This window comes from Phoxinus phoxinus (assembly GCF_949152265.1).
Source record: "Phoxinus phoxinus genome assembly, chromosome: 2".
NCBI classification, from domain to species: domain Eukaryota; kingdom Metazoa; phylum Chordata; class Actinopteri; order Cypriniformes; family Leuciscidae; genus Phoxinus; species Phoxinus phoxinus.
This window is the reverse complement of record NC_136877.1, coordinates 1,273,864-1,296,363: the sequence shown is the minus strand read 5'-3', so window position 1 is coordinate 1,296,363 and position 22,500 is coordinate 1,273,864. Positions and strand designations below refer to the sequence as shown.

Sequence of the window (22,500 nt, the reverse complement as noted above, 5' to 3'; positions counted from 1 at the left end):
GAATCAGTGAAAAGAACCGGTTCAAAAGAACAACACGGTCGCGAATCTCTGATCAGAAGAGGTGCGGCGCTTCAACTTCAAATAGTGTCAAACCAGAGTCAGTCTCTATCTGACACCTGAGAGAGGACTCGCAGTGGCACACCTGGACGCTTCACTTCTGTCCACTGTTGAAAGCTTCACTGCTGTCCACTGTTGAAAGCTTCACTTGTGCTCTGCATTGAGGATATTCAGGAAGACTGACCGCAGATTTGACTTTTGCGCTCAGATTCTCAGCATGGCTTCAACAACCTGCACCAGGTTCACCGACGAGTACCAGCTGTACGAAGAGCTGGGGAAGTAAGTGCAATTATTATTATGAAGTTAAACTGGGAAAGATTCGTACAGTCTGAGGTGTTTGAGTGCACGGACAGCATGATTACCTGTCAGTCTTCCTTCATGACTCTTTCGTAGAGACAATCAAGTATATTATTGTTTTCTCGTTCTTTGGCAAACCCCATGTTTGTGTGTTTCCTAAACAGAGTTGTGTTGATGTTGAGAAGCAGGACTATAACCTTTTCAACACAAGGCTCTTGATTTGGTTTTAGAAAGTCTAATAATTTTCTTTAAAAGCGCAGTGTTATTTTTATGAACTTTAAAATCTTGCATCCTGCAAAGAAACAAAATCTGAAATTATGTATTTATTTTTTAACTTCCAGAGGAGCATTTTCTGTGGTGCGAAGATGCATGAAAATCTCGTCTGGTCAGGAATTTGCTGCCAAAATCATCAACACTAAGAAGCTTTCTGCCAGGGGTGAGTATGAAGATCTGGAGATGACCTGACTTACACTGGAGTTAATACACTAGGGTTGTTGTGTTTTGACCACGGTTAGGTCATTGTTTTTAGCGTGCACAAAACCACAGCTTACTGTCCTTGGTCTTGTATAGTGTTTATTAAATAGTTGCAAAGGCTATTAATATTGTTCATACTCAGGGTTGGGTTGGACAAACCATTAGCCGTAGGCATTAGAGAGGTCATGAACTGCATTCTTGACATTTCTACACTGATTTCAGCCCTAAATGGACATGCATCTTTTTTTTTAAATGCAACAATATAATATGTATTGTGGATAGTTCACCCAAAATAAAAATGACTGTGAGAAAAAAATTAAGTTTATAGAGATTAGTGGCAGTACTACATTAAACTACTATATATAATGTTGAATATAATGTAATGCACTGGGGGAATATCTGTGGGTCCTGATAATGCCAGATGTCCGATGTTACTAGAAAAAAATGACAACATTATTTTAAATATAATGTAATAATATAATATTATTTAAACAGTTGCAAAGGCTATTAATATTGTTCATACTCAGGGTTGTGTTGGACAAACCATAACCTTATGCATTCAAATTATAATTTTTTTATATTTCTACATGATTTTAGAAGTCTTAAATGTAAACGGGTGTGATTGGGTAAATCTTTGCACATGGAATAAGTAATGCTAAATTGTTACTACATCTTTACAATGTTCTGATGAGATTAACTAATCCTTACAAGTATTGATTGTAACATTATTTTTTAGATCTTCATTGCATTGATCAGAGTCATGTTTTGAGCACACACACACACACACACACACACACACACACACACACACACACACACACACACACACACACACACACACACACGATGATCTGGCCATTTCTGCACTATCACACATGCTTTCATCACAACACAATGCAAATGTGTGTGTGTGTGTGTGTGTGTGTGTGTGTGTGTGTGTGTGTGTGTGTGTGTGTGTGTGTGTGTGTGTGTGTGTGTGTGTGTGTAAACAGCATCATTGATTATAACAGGAGTTTCTGTCAGTGATTGACTCGAGCTCCAGCGATCGCTTAGGGAACATCTTTCATCGTTTTCTGAATGCTGTTTAATTACAGTATTAATGACAGAGTGTGGAATTAACTGTTCAGTTACTGGCTTGATTTACTGATGCGTAACCCGTTCCTGCAGCAGCATTAACCCGTTAATGCGTAGAGTTCAGCAGTGATGACATATTTGTGTATCATATATCATGATATTCTTTCCACTGGCTTTTGGATTATTGCAGAACATAAACTCAAACATGTATGATTTTTACACGTTTTGTTTGTCATGATAATTTTCACAAATGAACACGAGTAAATACAATGGCCAGCTAAACGAACTACACCACAGTCACATGACTCGCATCACCATCGCTGAGCTTCAGGCTCCTCCTTCAGTCTTTGTTTAACTCTTTCTTTGCCACTTTTTATTTTATTTTTTTTATTACCACCGTCATCATTTTTTATAATTTGCACAAAAATGTCATGGCCCCCGGAATATATCCGCACACTGTTATTTACTTCGCGCCTCCTTGTACTTGGATGGACACGAAATGATGTCAAAATACCAGTCTTGGCAAGTATTCTCATAAACACAGTCGGTTATGTCTCGAGAAAGAGAACAAGAGAAGGATGTGCATCATTATATTAGACATGTGCATTCGCTCTTAAAGTGACAGTAGCCTATAAACAGTGTTGGGGAGAGTTACTTTGAAAAGTAATGCATTACAATATTGCGTGACTCCCTTAAAAAGTAACTAATTGCATTACTTAGTTACTTTTTTTTTTGGGATGAACTCAAAATTATGTCAAAATACCAGCCTCGGCAAGTATTCCCATAATTTATTTGATGCTATAAAAACGGGAATGTGACGTCATGATTGACAGCTGTGGCCACGCTACATATGGGGCGAGTACCAAAGCCCGTCTCCTGGTGCTCGCCTGAGTAACTCACTGAACAAGTTACGTGCACCCCTGCTCATAAACACAGTCGGTTATGTCTCGAGAAGGAGAACAAGAGAAGGATGTGCATCATTATATACCGTAGACCCCTTTTCAGTCAGTAAACATGGTGATGGGTTTTGTGGGCGGAGCTTAGTTGGTTGCAGAACGATCCCCTTGGCGCTTCACTAACGTTAGTTTGCCAGTTTTGTTAGCTTGTTTTTTAACAATGACTGGAGAAAATCTGATTTGATCTTAACGTGCAAGCTCACTCACTGTCCAGGAACGCGATTGTTATTTGCAAAAGTTCATTTTAACGGATTTGCATTCGCTCTTAAAGTGACAGTAGCCTATAAACACCTGCCGTTGTCTATATGTCATTGATCAAACTACAGAAACCAGCTTTAACAAAGATCTATACTACATTTATACAGTGAACAGTGTTATTTTACATTTAATTATTACTTTCCTGCACCTGAAATGAATAGTTATACCTTACTTTATTTGTAACTGTTATATTGCAAGTATCTATGCTTGTAATTTGTGTATTTGTTCTTTTTTCTGACTTTAATAATGTGTGAACTGTATTAGTTAGGCTAATAGTTGTTGATGTAGTAGCGGATACTTATAGGGTTAGTTCACACAGAAATATAAACTCTGTCAGTAATGACTCTTCCTCATGTTGTTCCCCGTCAGACTCTCCTTCATCTTTGGGACACAAATGAAGATATTAGTGATTAAATCTGAGAGTGTCTCACTCCTCCAGAGGCTTCTGTTGTGATTGAAACTTGCCGGTCCAGAAAGTTAGTAAAGACAATGTTTAAAATAGTCCGAGTGACTACAGCGGCTCAACCTGAAGATTATCAAGCGGTGAGAATACTTTTAGTGCACAAACATAAAATAAAAATAATGACTTGATTAAACTCTTGATGTTCTTCTGTGTGTGTCTCTGAGTGAGTTCTCGTAGTGTAACAGCGCAGCGCTTCTGGGGTCGTACGTCAGAACGCCGGCTCACTATTGGCCAGCATCACACACATGACCAGCTTCAGCCAATAGTGAGCCGGTGTTCTGACGTACACCCCAGAAGCGCTGCGCTGTTACACTTCATCATCCGCGTAGGAGAATCACATGGAAGAGAAGAGATTGTTGAATAAAGTCGTTATTTTAGTTTTTTTTTGCGCACAAAAAGCATTATCGTCGCTTCATAACATTAAGGTTGAACTACTGTAGTTACATGGACTATTTTAACGATGTTTTTACTACCTTTCTGAGCCTTGAATGTTGCAATGACGTTGCTGTCAATGAAGGGACAGAAAGCTCTCAGATTTCATCAGGAATATCTTCATTTGTGTCGAAGATGAATGAAGGACTTACGGGTTTGGAACGACATGAGGGAGAGGAATTACTGACAGAATTAACATTTTTGGGTGAACTAACCCTTTAATTTCAATTGCAATGCTACTTTAATTTCAATGCTACTTTAATTGCAATGCTACTTTTTAAGCTTACCGCTTAAAATAATCTCTTGTAGTAGAATTGACAGCAAGCTTTAGAAGCTGGAGCCGGCCATCATAGAGCAGACCTTCGCTTGCCTTCGGTCCTCATGGTCGATCTGTCAATAGCGAGTAGGCCAGCGGTGTGTGTGCTTCACATGAGCAGGTGTGTGTGCTGAGTGCAAGCGTGGGACGGCTCCGGTGGGCCTGGCGACTCATACTGTGTCTTTAATACACCGTCAAGCGAATGGAAGAAATCAGGCCTTTGTGTAGAAAGCACTCACTTGAGGAATCTAAAGAGAATCTAACAGGAAAAGCTGAAGGTTGACCTGTAGAAGAAATTGTGTGTGTGTGTGTGTGTGTGTGTGTGTGTGTGTGGGGGGGGGTATATTTTTTTAAACCAAAAAAGTGAACTGAAACTTGGACCTGAGAGTTATTATGACTCTGCTTTCAAGTATGTTCAATGTGCCGTGAACTACGTACAATGTGAATGCAAAGATAACTGTTATTTTTCAATCTATTTTGGGTCGACTGAACGTGATCTGAGTTCGGCTCTTTTAAAGAGGATCAAGTGTGAACGCCTTTAGTGAGTGATTCCTTCCGTTAGCAGCACAACACAGGCAGAACGAAAAAGACATCATTTGCTAACTTCTATTTTTGCACTTTTGTATGGGTATGACCAAAATCTTACACCACGATATAAGACATTTTACTTCACAATAATCATATTATTCTAGTTATCAAAACAAGAAGCAAATACTACAAACAATAGGACCCATACAATATAATACAGTACAGTAGGTTTATTTAACATATAGTAAGAAATACTGCCGAAATATTTCAACCCTGAGTACAAGCATAACACTAGTCAAGCATAGTCTTCTCTAGTGAGAGTGATAGAGAGTGTTCAGCGTTCACCGTTCAGCGTGCAGCGTTCAGCGTTCAGGGTTCAGCGTTCAGGGTTCAGCGTTCAGCGTTCACCGTTCAGCGTTCAGCGTGCAGCCTGTAGCGTTCAGCGTTCAGCGTTCAGGGTTCAGGGTTCAGCGTGCAGCGTTCAGCGTTCAGCGTTCAGGGTTCAGGGTTCAGCGTGCAGCGTTCAGCGTTCAGCGTTCAGCGTTCAGCGTTCAGCGTTCAACGTTCACCGTTCACCGTTCAGCGTTCAGGGTTCAGCGTTCAGCGTTCAGCGTTCAGCGTTCAGCGTTCAGCGTTCAACGTTCACCGTTCAGCGTTCAGCGTGCAGCCTGTAGCGTTCAGCGTTCAGCGTTCAGGGTTCAGGGTTCAGCGTGCAGCGTTCAGCGTTCAGCGTTCAGCGTTCAGCGTTCAGCGTTCACCGTTCACCGTTCAGCGTTCAGGGTTCAGTGTTCAGCGTTCAGGGTTCAGCGTGCAGCGTTCAGGGTTCAGTGTTCAGCGTGCAGCGTTCAGCGTTCAGCGTTCAGCGTTCAGCGTTCAGCGTTCAGCGTTCAGCGTTCAGCGTTCAGCGTTCAGGGTTCAGCGTTCAGGGTTCAGCGTGCAGCGTTCAGCGTTCAGGGTTCAGCGTTCAGCGTTCAGCGTTCAGCGTTCAGCGTTCAGGGTTCAGCGTTCAGCGTTCAGCGTTCAGGGTTCAGCGTTCAGGGTTCAGCGTGCAGCGTTCAGCGTTCAGGGTTCAGCGTTCAGCGTTCAGCGTTCAGCGTTCAGCGTTCAGGGTTCAGCGTTCAGGGTTCAGCGTGCAGCGTTCAGCGTTCAGGGTTCAGCGTTCAGCGTTCAGCGTTCAGCGTTCAGCGTTCAGGGTTCAGCGTGCAGCGTTCACCGTTCAGCGTTCACCGTTCAGCGTTCAGCGTTCAGCGTTCAGGGTTCAGCGTTCAGGGTTCAGCGTGCAGCGTTCAGCGTTCAGGGTTCAGCGTTCAGCGTTCAGCGTTCAGCGTTCAGCGTTCAACGTTCAGCGTTCAGCGTTCAGCGTTCAGCGTTCAGCGTTCAGCGTTCAGCGTTCAGGGTTCAGCGTGCAGCGTTCAGGGTTCAGCGTTCAGGGTTCAGCGTTCAGCGTTCAGCGTTCAGGGTTCAGCGTTCAGCGTTCAGCGTTCAGCGTTCAGCGTTCAGCGTTCAACGTTCACCGTTCACCGTTCAGCGTTCAGGGTTCAGTGTTCAGCGTTCAGGGTTCAGCGTGCAGCGTTCAGGGTTCAGTGTTCAGCGTGCAGCGTTCAGCGTTCAGCGTTCAGCGTTCAGCGTTCAGCGTTCAGGGTTCAGCGTTCAGGGTTCAGCGTGCAGCGTTCAGCGTTCAGCGTTCAGCGTTCAGCGTTCAGCGTTCAGCGTTCAACGTTCACCGTTCACCGTTCAGCGTTCAGGGTTCAGTGTTCAGCGTTCAGGGTTCAGGGTTCAGCGTGCAGCGTTCAGGGTTCAGTGTTCAGCGTGCAGCGTTCAGCGTTCAGCGTTCAGCGTTCAGCGTTCAGCGTTCAGGGTTCAGCGTTCAGGGTTCAGCGTGCAGCGTTCAGCGTTCAGGGTTCAGCGTTCAGCGTTCAGCGTTCAGCGTTCAGCGTTCAGCGTTCAGGGTTCAGCGTTCAGCGTTCAGCGTTCAGGGTTCAGCGTTCAGGGTTCAGCGTGCAGCGTTCAGCGTTCAGGGTTCAGCGTTCAGCGTTCAGCGTTCAGCGTTCAGCGTTCAGCGTTCAGCGTTCAGGGTTCAGCGTTCAGGGTTCAGCGTGCAGCGTTCAGCGTTCAGGGTTCAGCGTTCAGGGTTCAGCGTGCAGCGTTCAGCGTTCAGGGTTCAGCGTTCAGCGTTCAGCGTTCAACGTTCAGCGTTCAGCGTTCAGCGTTCAGCGTTCAGCGTTCAGCGTTCAGGGTTCAGCGTGCAGCGTTCAGGGTTCAGCGTTCAGGGTTCAGCGTTCAGCGTTCAGCGTTCAGCGTTCAGGGTTCAGCGTTCAGGGTTCAGCGTGCAGCGTTCAACGTTCAGCGTTCAGCGTTCAGCGTTCAGCGTTCAGCGTGCAGCGTTCAGCGTTCAGCGTTCAGCGTTCAGCGTTCAGGGTTCAGCGTTCAGGGTTCAGCGTGCAGCGTTCAGGGTTCAGCGTTCAGGGTTCAGCGTTCAGCGTGCAGCGTTCAGGGTTCAGCGTTCAGGGTTCAGCGTGCAGCGTTCAGGGTTCAGGGTTCAGCGTTCAGCGTTCAGCGTTCAGGGTTCAGGGTTCAGGGTTCAGGGTTCAGCGTTCAGCGTGCAGCGTTCAGGGTTCAGGGTTCAGCGTGCAGCGTTCAGGGTTCAGGGTTCAGCGTTCAGGGTTCAGCGTGCAGCGTTCAGGGTTCAGCGTTCAGGGTTCAGCGTGCAGCGTTCAGGGTTCAGGGTTCAGGGTTCAGCGTTCAGCGTTCAGGGTTCAGGGTTCAGCGTTCAGCGTTCAGGGTTCAGAGTGCAGCGTTCACCGTTCAGCGTTCAGCGTTCAGCGTTCAGCGTTCAGGGTTCAGCGTTCAGGGTTCAGCGTGCAGCGTTCAGGGTTCAGCGTTCAGCGTTCAGCGTTCAGCGTTCAGCGTTCAGCGTTCAGCGTTCAGGGTTCAGCGTGCAGCGTTCAGGGTTCAGCGTTCAGCGTGCAGCGTTCAGGGTTCAGCGTTCAGGGTTCAGCGTGCAGCGTTCAGGGTTCAGGGTTCAGCGTTCAGCGTTCAGGGTTCAGGGTTCAGGGTTCAGCGTTCAGGGTTCAGCGTGCAGCGTGCAGGGTTCAGCGTTCAGCGTTCAGCGTTCAGCGTGCAGCGTTCAGGGTTCAGCGTGCAGCGTTCAGGGTTCACCGTTCAGCGTTCAGCGTGCAGCGTTCAGGGTTCAGCGTTCAGCGTTCAGCGTGCAGCGTTCAGGGTTCAGCGTGCAGCGTTCAGGGTTCAGCGTGCAGCGTTCAGGGTTCACCGTTCAGCGTTCAGCGTGCAGCGTTCAGGGTTCAGCGTGCAGCGTTCAGGGTTCAGGGTTCAGCGTTCAGCGTTCAGGGTTCAGCGTGCAGCGTTCAGGGTTCACCGTTCAGCGTGCAGCGTTCAGGGTTCACCGTTCAGCGTGCAGCGTTCAGGGTTCAGCGTTCAGGGTTCAGGGTTCAGCGTTCAGGGTTCAGGGTTCACCGTTCAGCGTGCAGCGTTCAGGGTTCACCGTTCAGCGTGCAGCGTTCAGGGTTCACCGTTCAGCGTGCAGCGTTCAGGGTTCAGCGTGCAGCGTGCAGCGTTCAGGGTTCAGCGTTCAGCGTTCAGGGTTCAGCGTTCAGCGTTCAGCGTTCAGCGTTCAGCGTTCAGCGTGCAGCGTTCAGGGTTCAGGGTTCAGCGTGCAGCGTTCAGGGTTCACCGTTCAGCGTGCAGCGTTCAGGGTTCACCGTTCAGCGTGCAGCGTTCAGGGTTCAGCGTTCAGGGTTCAGGGTTCAGCGTTCAGGGTTCAGGGTTCACCGTTCAGCGTGCAGCGTTCAGGGTTCACCGTTCAGCGTGCAGCGTTCAGGGTTCACCGTTCAGCGTGCAGCGTTCAGGGTTCAGCGTGCAGCGTGCAGCGTTCAGGGTTCAGCGTTCAGCGTTCAGGGTTCAGCGTTCAGCGTTCAGCGTTCAGCGTTCAGCGTTCAGCGTGCAGCGTTCAGGGTTCAGGGTTCAGCGTGCAGCGTTCAGGGTTCAGCGTGCAGCGTTCAGGGTTCAGCGTTCAGCGTTCAGGGTTCAGCGTTCAGCGTTCAGCGTTCAGCGTTCACCGTTCACCGTTCAGCGTTCAGGGTTCAGCGTTCAGCGTTCAGCGTTCAGGGTTCAGCGTTCAGCGTTCAGCGTTCAGGGTTCAGCGTTCAGCGTTCAGCGTTCAGCGTTCACCGTTCAGCGTTCAGGGTTCAGCGTTCAGCGTTCAGGGTTCAGCGTTCAGCGTTCAGCGTTCAGGGTTCAGGGTTCAGCGTTCAGCGTTCAGGGTTCAGCGTTCAGCGTTCAGCGTGCAGGGTTCAGCGTTCAGCGTTCAGCGTTCAGCGTTCAGCGTTCAGGGTTCAGCGTGCAGCGTTCAGGGTTCACCGTTCAGCGTTCAGCGTGCAGCGTTCAGGGTTCAGCGTGCAGCGTTCAGGGTTCAGGGTTCAGCGTTCAGCGTTCAGGGTTCAGCGTGCAGCGTTCAGGGTTCACCGTTCAGCGTGCAGCGTTCAGGGTTCACCGTTCAGCGTGCAGCGTTCAGCGTTCAGGGTTCAGCGTTCAGGGTTCAGCGTGCAGCGTTCAGCGTTCAGCGTTCAGCGTTCAGCGTTCAGCGTTCAGCGTTCAACGTTCACCGTTCACCGTTCAGCGTTCAGGGTTCAGTGTTCAGCGTTCAGGGTTCAGGGTTCAGCGTGCAGCGTTCAGGGTTCAGTGTTCAGCGTGCAGCGTTCAGCGTTCAGCGTTCAGCGTTCAGCGTTCAGCGTTCAGCGTTCAGGGTTCAGCGTTCAGGGTTCAGCGTGCAGCGTTCAGCGTTCAGGGTTCAGCGTTCAGCGTTCAGCGTTCAGCGTTCAGCGTTCAGCGTTCAGGGTTCAGCGTTCAGCGTTCAGCGTTCAGGGTTCAGCGTTCAGGGTTCAGCGTGCAGCGTTCAGCGTTCAGGGTTCAGCGTTCAGCGTTCAGCGTTCAGCGTTCAGCGTTCAGCGTTCAGCGTTCAGGGTTCAGCGTTCAGGGTTCAGGGTTCAGCGTGCAGCGTTCAGGGTTCAGCGTTCAGCGTTCAGCGTTCAGCGTTCAGCGTTCAGCGTTCAGCGTGCAGCGTTCAGGGTTCAGCGTTCAGCGTGCAGCGTTCAGGGTTCAGCGTTCAGGGTTCAGCGTGCAGCGTTCAGGGTTCAGGGTTCAGCGTTCAGCGTTCAGGGTTCAGGGTTCAGGGTTCAGCGTTCAGGGTTCAGCGTGCAGCGTGCAGGGTTCAGCGTTCAGCGTTCAGCGTTCAGCGTGCAGCGTTCAGGGTTCAGCGTGCAGCGTTCAGGGTTCACCGTTCAGCGTTCAGCGTGCAGCGTTCAGGGTTCAGCGTTCAGCGTTCAGCGTGCAGCGTTCAGGGTTCAGCGTGCAGCGTTCAGGGTTCAGCGTGCAGCGTTCAGGGTTCACCGTTCAGCGTTCAGCGTGCAGCGTTCAGGGTTCAGCGTGCAGCGTTCAGGGTTCAGGGTTCAGCGTTCAGCGTTCAGGGTTCAGCGTGCAGCGTTCAGGGTTCACCGTTCAGCGTGCAGCGTTCAGGGTTCACCGTTCAGCGTGCAGCGTTCAGGGTTCAGCGTTCAGGGTTCAGGGTTCAGCGTTCAGGGTTCAGGGTTCACCGTTCAGCGTGCAGCGTTCAGGGTTCACCGTTCAGCGTGCAGCGTTCAGGGTTCACCGTTCAGCGTGCAGCGTTCAGGGTTCAGCGTGCAGCGTGCAGCGTTCAGGGTTCAGCGTTCAGCGTTCAGGGTTCAGCGTTCAGCGTTCAGCGTTCAGCGTTCAGCGTTCAGCGTGCAGCGTTCAGGGTTCAGGGTTCAGCGTGCAGCGTTCAGGGTTCAGCGTGCAGCGTTCAGGGTTCAGCGTTCAGCGTTCAGGGTTCAGCGTTCAGCGTTCAGCGTTCAGCGTTCACCGTTCACCGTTCAGCGTTCAGGGTTCAGCGTTCAGCGTTCAGCGTTCAGGGTTCAGCGTTCAGCGTTCAGCGTTCAGGGTTCAGCGTTCAGCGTTCAGCGTTCAGCGTTCACCGTTCAGCGTTCAGGGTTCAGCGTTCAGCGTTCAGGGTTCAGCGTTCAGCGTTCAGCGTTCAGGGTTCAGGGTTCAGCGTTCAGCGTTCAGGGTTCAGCGTTCAGCGTTCAGCGTGCAGGGTTCAGCGTTCAGCGTTCAGCGTTCAGCGTTCAGCGTTCAGGGTTCAGCGTGCAGCGTTCAGGGTTCACCGTTCAGCGTTCAGCGTGCAGCGTTCAGGGTTCAGCGTGCAGCGTTCAGGGTTCAGGGTTCAGCGTTCAGCGTTCAGGGTTCAGCGTGCAGCGTTCAGGGTTCACCGTTCAGCGTGCAGCGTTCAGGGTTCACCGTTCAGCGTGCAGCGTTCAGGGTTCAGCGTTCAGGGTTCAGGGTTCACCGTTCAGCGTGCAGCGTTCAGGGTTCACCGTTCAGCGTGCAGCGTTCAGGGTTCACCGTTCAGCGTGCAGCGTTCAGGGTTCAGCGTGCAGCGTGCAGCGTTCAGGGTTCAGCGTTCAGCGTTCAGGGTTCAGCGTTCAGCGTTCAGCGTGCAGCGTTCAGGGTTCAGGGTTCAGCGTGCAGCGTTCAGGGTTCAGCGTGCAGCGTTCAGGGTTCAGCGTTCAGCGTTCAGGGTTCAGCGTTCAGCGTTCAGCGTTCAGCGTTCACCGTTCACTGTTCAGCGTTCAGGGTTCAGCGTTCAGCGTTCAGCGTTCAGGGTTCAGCGTTCAGCGTTCAGCGTTCAGGGTTCAGCGTTCAGCGTTCAGGGTTCAGCGTTCAGCGTTCAGCGTTCACCGTTCAGCATTCAGGGTTCAGCGTTCAGCGTTCAGGGTTCAGCGTTCAGCGTTCAGCGTTCAGGGTTCAGGGTTCAGCGTTCAGCGTTCAGGGTTCAGCGTTCAGCGTTCAGCGTGCAGGGTTCAGCGTTCAGCGTTCAGCGTTCAGCGTTCAGCGTTCAGCGTTCAGGGTTCAGCGTTCAGGGTTCAGCGTTCAGCGTTCAGCGTTCAGCGTTCAGCGTTCAGGGTTCAGCGTTCAGCGTTCACCGTTCAGGGTTCAGCGTTCAGCGTTCAGCGTTCAGGGTTCAGCGTTCAGCGTTCAGCGTGCAGGGTTCAGCGTTCAGCGTTCAGCGTTCAGGGTTCAGCGTTCAGCGTTCAGCGTTCAGCGTTCAGCGTTCAGGGTTCAGCGTTCAGCGTTCAGCGTTCAGCGTTCAGCGTTCAGCGTTCAGGGTTCAGGGTTCAGGGTTCAGAGTGCAGCGTTCAGCGTTCAGCGTTCAGGGTTCAGCGTTCAGCGTGCAGCGTTCAGGGTTCAGGGTTCAGGGTTCAGAGTGCAGCGTTCAGCGTTCAGCGTGCAGCGTTCAGGGTTCAGGGTTCAGGGTTCAGAGTGCAGCGTTCAGCGTTCAGGGTTCAGGGTTCAGCGTGCAGCGTTCAGCGTTCAGCGTGCAGCGTTCAGCGTTCAGAGTTCAGCGTTCAGCGTTCAGCGTTCAGCGTTCAGAGTTCAGAGTTCAGAGTTCAGCGTTCAGCGTTCAGCGTTCAGCGTTCAGCGTTCAGCGTTCAGAGTTCAGAGTTCAGCGTTCAGCGTTCAGCGTTCAGCGTTCAGCGTTCAGAGTTCAGCGTTCAGCGTTCAGCGTTCAGCGTTCAGCGTTCAGCGTTCAGCGTTCAGCGTTCAGCGTTCAGCGTTCAGAGTTCAGCGTTCAGCGTTCAGCGTTCAGCGTTCAGAGTTCAGAGTTCAGCGTTCAGCGTTCAGAGTGCAGGGTTCAGGGTTCAGCGTTCAGCGTTCAGAGTTCAGCGTTCAGCGTTCAGCGTTCAGCGTTCAGAGTTCAGCGTTCAGCGTTCAGAGTGCAGGGTTCAGGGTTCAGCATTCGCAGTGAGCTGCTTTTATTTCTTTAATCCTGCTTAGGCTTTGCCAGGCTAATGCGAGTGTCTACACCTGAACGAGGGAGAGCGAGTGGTTGCGGAGAACAGTTTGCATCTACACTGGTGCAGTGTCGTGTGTGTGTGTGTGTGTGTGTGTGTGTGTGTGTGTGTGTGTGTGTGTGTGTGTGTGTGTGTGTGTGTGTGTGTGTGTGTGTGTGTGTGTGTGTGTGTGTGTGTGTGTGTGTGTGTGTGTGTGTGTGTGTGTGTGTGTGTGTGTGTCCGCATCCAACGCTTATTAACAAACTGAAGAAATTACTTCAGCACATTAAAACCATCGGCCTGTCAGCAATGAGTGGAATATGATGTAGATGAAGACAATCCAGAATTCAGGTATTTTAGTTGTATGTTTAGTCTAGTATTAGTAATTATTTATGCTGCACAGGCATGGTAATTTCTAGTTTACTTTATAATGTTGTTTCTGTCATGATTGACAGGTTCAGAACATGAAAGGTTCTCCGAGGTCGTTGGCCTGATCTATAGTACAGAGTCCACTGACAAGGATGAAGTTTCATTTAATGGGATCTTTAACTGGTCATATTGGGAAAGCAGTGGAGACTCGAGAGAGAACCATGTCATAGAAACGTCCCAGACAGCAAGGTTCAAAATAACTTGATTCTCCAGGAGATCCCACAGCTTTGCAAAGAGAATAATCACATTAAACGAGAGCATGATGACATAAAACATTGTTCATATCACAGTACATGTCAGGAAAAACCTCTCAACTAACAACATTGTCACTCCACGTGGACTCTGCTTGTGTTTGGAAGCATTCCCGCCTCAGTTGTCATGATCTCATTATGGTGTTCGGTGTGTGTGTGTGTGTGTCTCGTTATCTCTACTACTGAGTTTCCCTGTCGGGTCTCATCCGAGTGTATGTTGTGTTGGACTGCTTATCTGAGTTGGAATTTGCCTTGTGGATTATTAAAGCCTGTTATACTCAGAAGAGTGTGTGTGCGGAGTCTCTACAAACACACTGCACTGGCAACCAAATCAATCATGAATCACAGCCAATCAGAAGAGTGTGTGGGCGGAGTCTCTACAAACACACTGCACTGGCAACCAGATCAATCATAAATCACAGCCAATCAGAAGAGTGTGTGTGCGGAGTCTCTACAAACACACTGCACTGTCAACCAGATCAATCATAAATCACAGCCAATCAGAAGAGCGTGTGGGCGGAGTCTCTACAAACACACTGCACTGTCAACCAGATCAATCATAAATCACAGCCAATCAGAAGAGTGTGTGGGCGGAGTCTCTACAAACACACTGCATTCGCAACCAAATCAATCATAAATCACAGCCAATCAGAAGAGCGTGTGGGCGGAGTCTCTCTGCAAATGCACTGCACTCGCAACCAAATCAATCATAAATCACAGCCAATCAGAAGAGTGTGTGGGCGGAGTCTCTACAAACACACTGCACTCGCAACCAAATCAATCATAAATCACAGCCAATCAGAAGAGTGTGTGGGCGGAGTCTCTACAAACGCACTACACTCACAACCAAATCAATCATGAATCACAGCCAATCAGAAGAGTGTGTGGGCGGAGTCTCTACAAACGCACTACACTCACAACCAAATCAATCATGAATCACAGCCAATCAGAAGAGTGTGTGGGCGGAGTCTCTACAAACACACTGCACTGGCAACCAAATCAATCATGAATCACAGCCAATCAGGAGTGTGTGGGCGGAGTCTCTACAAACACTGCATTCGCAACCAAATCAATCATAAATCACAGCCAATCAGAAGAGTGTGTGGGCGGAGTCTCTACAAACACACTGCACTGGCAACCAAATCAATCATGAATCACAGCCAATCAGAAGAGTGTGTGGGCGGAGTCTCTACAAACACACTGCATTCGCAACCAAATCAATCATAAATCACAGCCAATCAGAAGAGTGTGTGGGCGGAGTCTCTACAAACACTGCATTCGCAACCAAATCAATCATGAATCACAGCCAATCAGAAGAGCGTGTGGGCGGAGTCTCTCTGCAAATGCACTGCACTCGCAACCAAATCAATCATAAATCACAGCCAATCAGAAGAGTGTGTGGGCGGAGTCTCTCTGCAAATGCACTGCACTCACAACCAAATCAATCATAAATCACAGCCAATCAGAAGAGTGTGTGGGCGGAGTCTCTCTGCAAATGCACTGCACTCGCAACCAAATCAATCATAAATCACAGCCAATCAGAAGAGTGTGTGGGCGGAGTCTCTCTGCAAATGCACTGCACTCACAACCAAATCAATCATAAATCACAGCCAATCAGAAGAGTGTGTGGGCGGAGTCTCTCTGCAAATGCACTGCACTCACAACCAAATCAATCATAAATCACAGCCAATCAGAAGAGTGTGTGGGCGGAGTCTCTCTGCAAATGCACTGCACTCACAACCAAATCAATCATAAATCACAGCCAATCAGAAGAGTGTGTGGGCGGAGTTTTTACAAACACTGCACTCGCAACCAAATCTATCATGAATCACAGCCAATCAGAAGAGTGTGTGGGCGGAGTCTCTCTGCAATCGTAACCAAATCAATCATAAATCACAGCCAATCAGAAGAGTGTGTGGGTCTCCAGTTTAGAGAGATGAACAGTCTGGCCCTTTATTTTGAACATGAAGACTGATGCATTCTCCAGATGGATTGCACAGGTGGTCTCTTTTAGATTGATATTATATGAATAATCAAATTAATACAGACTTTAACAAACCACAAGAGAAGATCAGAAAAGTGCCATTGAAGTGTTATTCAGAACTCTTAAATAGCTGGTGAAAATGTGTCAGTCTCTTAAACTAAAGATGATGCATTGATGGAATGATTGCTCCGGTCTCGGGAATTACGTTCAGTTCAGAGCCAATTAAGTTAACAATGTCCTGGAAGCATACGCGTCAGAAAGACCCAGTTCTGTTAATGTCCTCGGTCCCTGCAGCAGACGGACATGTTTCCTCACTTTCTGAAAAAAACCTAAGTAAATCCTGAAGTAAATCCTGTATTTTTACTCAATTTAAGCTTGTAGAAATTAAAGAAGAAATCAAATCTTAGAAAGTTAAGTAAGACCTACTCAAGTTTTCTAATACTGGTGTTCCCATCATGCACTGGGGCATGAATAATTAGTAATATTGTATTATTTACTTAGATGTTTCTAAGTAAAGCATACACTTTAAATGTGGTTAAATTAAATTTATATTGTTTGAGTAAAAAGTTAATTTAGTTAAATTTACTTAACTTAGTTAAGTAGATGTTACTTTATAAACTGTATATCTGAAATTAAAAAATTTAAATCTAAGTAAGTAATATTTAATTAATTACTTCAATTAAATGTTAAGTGTCAATTAAACATCAAATGAATGTTAAGTTCAATAGTAAGTATGTTTTACTTGATCATAACAGGCTTGTAAAATTTACTTAATTTCTCAGTGCAAATTGTTACGAGGATTTTATCAAATAAATCTTAGCTATTTTTTTCAATGTTTCAAACAAGCAGATTTCTTCCTGTCCAACTGAATTAAATATTAATCTTTCTCCTTATTCTCATAATGGTACAGTAATCACGTGTTAGCAGGTGTGTGACAAATCCACTTTTATATTGAAATATCTGAAAATATGTGACGATCTCCGCTTCACACACACACACACACACACACACACACACACACACACACACACACACACACACACACACACACACACACACACACACACACACACACACACGCACCATTAGCTCACCAGAGAGAAAACTACCGCTCACACGTACACATAAAGACAAAAAACGAATAGTGTTTATTTGGCAAATCTTCTATTCTCAGTGAATGACTCACTGACATGCATGTGCATCAAACTCATGTTTGCATTGGTTATATTTCACCAAAAGCTTTCCCGCAGCAAAGCTGGTCTAAAAATAGCCCATTTTCAGGCGGACCGTGAGATATTTCACAGATACTGGTCTCGCTACATCCAAACACGGGTTTTCCTGGCGTTTTCTGAAGTGTGTGTAAAGAACCCATGCGGTTTAGTGTCAAGCGTCGGTGAACTTCTCCTCGTGTGTGTTTATATCCGAGACTTCCTCAGGAGCCTCAGTGGAAATATCAGTGTTATGTAATGTAACCCAATACTCTCCATTCACAAATCTAGTGTACGTTTAGTGCCAACCTTGTAGTTGATGTCTTTATATATCTCTGTTGATAGATTCGAGGTAGCTGGAGCTTTCACACAGTTTAGAGATCATGAACAGAACTGTTAAATCATCTGATGCGATGTGATGTGTGTTATACTCTGTGTTGTGTACAGTGAGGGATAGTTCACACAGTTTAGTGCCGCTTTTTATTAGTGTTTTGATGTAAACCTTCCAGACAAATGTCTTTGCACCTTGTCTAGTTGATTTGTCAGCATCAGGAGTGTTGCATAAAACATTTGTGTGTAGAGCAAAGCTAAATATCACTAGGAAAAATGTATTCAGTTTACATGATAGTTTATGTGCATGTCTTCTAATCGGATAAAAAAAAAATGTATTCACATTTTTTGAATTCATGTGCATCTTGGCATTTCCATCCAGCAATATCCTAAACTTGGCATTGAAATAGGTGTATGGAAGCATGGGTTATGTCGTTCATGAACACATGGGTACATGGGTGATGAGATGGCCAGTTCAGGATGTGTTGTCGAGTTGCAGACGTGCAGAAGAAGAACGCAGAGGTTCCTCTGGTAATTACACACGTCTCCTCATATTGCGAGCGATAGAAGAGCTCCTGAAGACAAGATAATGACTGCACTGTTTAAAGGCCTCCGTAATGAGGACGATTTACAAGCTGTTCTTTTACTGTCATACTTTGCTGGCAGAAGAACATACACTTATAACCGTAACAGAGTCCGTGAGGTATTAGACAGCTTTGGGTTTTATTATAATCAGTTTTTAGAGGCAATCGGATGCATTTTTAATTGGTCTAGAGGCCTATTATCAGTAATGACGTTTCATGCTAATGAGCGAGTTTTGAGTGATACGATCAACAGGTTTTTGAGTTATAAACATCATCTAACACTCAAAAAGAAGCTTTAGGAGACAAAAGAAGTTAAAGCATCAGCCCTTTTATTCAGCTTCATGTGACGTACTGCTTTTATGGAATAAATGTGTCATATGTCTAGTCTGTGTTTCTGTCTTGTTTCATGTTTAGAAGCTCCCAGTTGTGTTTATTAGTCTTCCCAGGTGCTTCCTATTAGCCACACCCCCTTGCTATCTTGCTTACCTTGTTGCCCTTGTATTTAAGCCTGTGTGTCTAGTTCAGTCTTTAGCCGCGTTTCCACCGAAATTACCCGGAACAATTTGTCCCAGGAACTTTTTTCCCAGGAACTTTTTTTGCCCCAGACCGTTTGCTCTCTGCGTTTACACCGCGGTCTAAAGTCCCGGGAAGATTATAACTGCGCGACGGCTCCTCCCAGTCTGCGGCGGACAGTCATCAGTTTTGAGCGCCACATTTATAATAAATATGGAGGAGATTCAAACTGTGCTGAGGTTGTTTGTGATGTATGTAATTAACAAAACGGCAGAAAAGAGACGAGCACTGATATTGCTCTGACTATTACGGACATTGACCGTGAGACGGCTGGGACGAACGCGCTGAAAATTTCCTCTTCTGCAAATACGCTTAATAAAGCCTGAACCTCGTCATCGGTCCAGCTGTGTTTTTTTATTTTATTAAATTCCATATTTGCAGACAGACTCTCACTGCATGAAGCCACGAACCGCAATAGATATTTTAAAAAGGCGGTTAAATTAGAATGCTGCAGGGAGTCATCCAATCAAAATGCGGAGTGAACACAACCAATCAGCATGTACAGCGCACAAGTCCCGCCCCCGAAAGTTCACAACGAGTAAATATGGTTAACGTAGGTCAATAGTAATAATAATCCACTCAGATACTGGACCCATTCTCTCTTGCGTGGCTGCTTCGCTAGCATTGTCGGATGCCGATCGCGATGCGGGAGTTAATGCGATGCGACACCGCAGTTTGAGCTCGCGGCTCGAATTGATATGGTTTTGGCTCTGTGTCCACAGACAATTCGTCCTCGACTTTAAATGACCGCTCTGTTGCAAAGCTACTTGCGTCACTCCAGTCACTCTCCATCTTAGCGAGTCTGACAGCAGCTGTCAATCACTGCGTCACTGCGGGTCTCAGGTGCACGCCCACTTTTCCAGCATTTTTCAAATATTGCCAGTGGGTGGAGTCAGGCTCTGACCAGGGGTTTAGTTACCCTTTAAAAATATCTTGAATGTAACTCGACACCCTTGCCTCATTTAGTATGCGCGGTTCTATGAATATGCAAATCAGCCCCGTCTCCACTCACTCACTCACTCACTCACTCAGAGATCCACTGGTTGACGATCACACGTTGATCTGATTGGTTACACAGTTCTATGAATATGCAAATGAGCCCCGCCTCCACTCACTCATTCAGAGATCCACTGGTTGACGATCACACGTTGATCTGATTGGTTACAAGCAGTGTTGTGGGTAACGCGTTATAAAGTATCGCGTTAGAGTACTCTAATTACCTTTTTCGTGAAATGTGTAACTTAACGCGTTAGTTTTGTGCGTTAAGTAATCAGTAACTTCGTTATTTTTTTTAAAAAGTAATCCGTTATTTTAAGGAAAGGAAAATCCCGAATAAAAAAATTTCCCCAGGATCAAGACAGTGTTTCTGCGCTTCAATACCCCACCACCCTCCAGCTTATTTACGGCACACGCGCGCGGTCTCTTGCTCTCTCTCTCTCCTGCTCTGCCGTGCACGCGCGGTTTGGAGCACAGTCTCTGTCTCGCGGGCGCGCTCGCTCTAGATTCCGGGAGATTTTAACTAATTCGCGGGCATCAGTGAGCCGCTATCAATATGCGGGAGACTCCCGGAACTTCCGGTAGACTTGGGATGTCTGCATTTCTATACTGAAATAATATCGCCATTATAATTATTGATTTTTTTATTGAAATAATAGCCCATCCGCGCATCTCTACTACCCGGGCTGGGAAGGTGTGAATTTTGATTAATATGTTCTGTGATAATAAATAAATAAAACGCTATGTGGAATAGCCTATGACTGTCTTTCCTGTTATTGTTATCCTGCAGTGTTAATTTAGTCGGATGACTGACGTTATTCATTGCCAGGAGTCACGACTTCTAGGTGCATTTAAAGGGGGCCGTGTCTGTCAATTAAGCTGCAGCGTGTGAGGCGCTGCAAACGGCTTTTAAATTTTGGTAACGCATGAGTACTCTAACGCGTTACTTTTATGAATAGATAACGCAGTAACGTAACTGATTACTTTTAATTGATGGTAACGTTGTAACCTAATTAACTACTTTCCAAAGTAACTATACCCAACACTGCTTACAAGGTAGTGTGTGACGTCAGAAACACCAGCGATTTCAAACCGTGTTTTTGAGACTGTCTTTGGTTCACTGCAGTTTTAAGCAGAAAATACTCAGCAATGCTGTCGACTTATGAACTTACACATGGTGTGTGTTAAAGCAGGGGTTCTCAGCCTTTTGCAACTCATGGCCCACCAATGACAGTTTAAAACCATTCCGAATATGATAGTATGAACACTAGGGGTGTGACGAGACGCTTATCTCACGAGACGAGACGAGATTTTTGTAGAATATTTTATAGAAATCCTCAATGACAAAATTCATGAATGGAAAAATATGAAATGTTTTATCTAATAATCTTGTAATGAATGTCATTTCAGTTCTATTTCATGAGTATGAATTATCATATGCATTGAAAGCCAACAATATACAAGCACTGTAAAATGTTTTGCCACAAACTGACTGGCTTTTTAAGGCATGAAGAAATCATTCTCAAGCAAAAACGCTTACTTGACTTGACTTAAATACGTAATTGTGGTGATCAAAGATGAGTTTTAAGGGATAAAATTATTGACCACAGGGGGACTTTAATAACTCTATCTTACTCAGAACTTCTGTAATCTGCCAGAGAGGACTGTACATGTCATACTAATGATAGTTGTTGTAAATAACTGCACTTGAAGCACAGTACATTACATTTTCTGTGTCTGGCTTGGGGAAAACTCTTACAAGTTGACATATTAAGACGTCTACAGCTATAATGACGTTGCTTCATAATTTCATAATTGCCTTGGAAAGAAATGATCTGCAGCTACATATTTGACATGCTTCATTAATAGCAACATTCAGCTCCTCACTTCATTTAAAGAGTCTTTAATAATACTGAATTCATACAGCCCATTATATAATGTAGTACATGGCAATTTGCCTGAACACACACACACACACACACACACACACACACACACACACACACACACACACACACACACAGCCGTAACTTTACTTAAAATGATAGTTTCTGTTTGAGTAACAGAACAAAGTTCCTCATTTGTTTGCTTCTCTCCAGCTTTCACTTTTCAACAAAATCCCACCCGTTTCTAAACTGGAACCAACATGCCCTCTAGCAGCCAGCGGAGAATGACAGGAATTCTTGCTTGCCGTTCATTAGCAAGTCCACACATGCGAACGCAGACAAAAAAAAATGTATGGAGTCAATATGAAAGTGGAACGAAACACATTCAAATGAATCAAAATCCACACACTTCCTCATGGTTGCCATGGAGACTGCACTACATTCCTGTGGGGATTTAGATGACGTAAACACACACACACACACACACGCACGCACGCACACACACACACACACACACACACACACACACACACACACACACACACACACACACACACACACATACACACAGATCTCATTCAGAAAGCTTTGCCTGGAACAGTGGATTCAGAGCCATAAATGTCACACACGTCATCTTACTTAGAGCTATTTTAGTTTATTTCAAATAAAAGTTGGAAAATATGTTGCATTGAAAATTCAATATCTGAGTCATTCATTCTATGCAGTGTCGTAAATCAATCTTACATATTAAAATGACAAAGTTTAAAGATGGACATCATTGGTTGTTGTCGTTAAAATCACAGATAAATTATGTCGAATCCAATACAATATTTATTTCGAAAGTTTGTTTTTGGAACGTCAATTTGACACTTTTCTCATTTAAAGGATCTTTTGGGGGATGTTTCTCAGCCAAAATTGATGTGCAATTGATTTGTGATTAATTAATCGCCCGGTCATGTAATTAATTAGATTAAAAATATGTTTTGCTTGACAGCCCTAATATACTATATATATATACAAACTTATATATATCATATATTAAATATATATCAACAAACTTGTGTTAAAGGCAACATGACAATATGATGGCACTCTCTATATAATTATCAATGTCGATAAAAAAATAATAATTTTAATAATAGCATTTCTTTTATTTGAACAGATCGTTTGACTTGTTTTAAGCCTTACTAGATTTATTTCTGCATTTTCTGCAGCATTTCTGCCTTGTTCTCGTTTATTTCCCCGTGAATGTAATCCAACTATTCAAATGAGCGTTTGCAGTGGAAAACAATAGCGGGTCTGAGTCCTCGGCTCATTTGAATAAGGCTGAAGTTATCAGATGCTCATTTGCATATGCAGACACGGGGGAGGATGCCAAAAATAGACGAGTGTAAAAAAAAAAAGCACCATAGAAACATAAACAGACAGCAGAAATTTGACTGGCGTTTGAGGTCGCCTGAGGAGCGTCTGGCGGGAGAGAGAGAGAGAGGGAAGATGGACGAGAGACTGATGGATATAGAGAAGCAAAACTAATGTTAT

General features: G+C 46.2%; 1 protein-coding gene across 5 annotated transcripts in view; it reads left to right on the top strand.

Annotated features, from left to right (window-relative positions):
- The window catches only part of camk2d1 (calcium/calmodulin-dependent protein kinase (CaM kinase) II delta 1), a gene marked incomplete at its 3' end in the record, with an annotated part of 78,719 nt that overhangs the window by 6 nt on the left and 56,213 nt on the right, over nucleotides 1-22,500 (top strand). For 2 of the 5 annotated variants that reach the window (XM_079605436.1, XM_079605434.1), the window contains exons 1-2: nucleotides 1-336; nucleotides 696-790. The exon at nucleotides 1-336 is cut by the window's left edge. In XM_079605436.1, the coding sequence (XP_079461562.1) occupies nucleotides 275-336; nucleotides 696-790 (157 nt within the window). In that variant the 5' untranslated portion in view covers nucleotides 1-274. The remainder of the gene's footprint in view (nucleotides 337-695; nucleotides 791-22,500) is intronic. The other 3 variants (XM_079605435.1, XM_079605433.1, XM_079605431.1) reach the window with 2 other exon arrangements.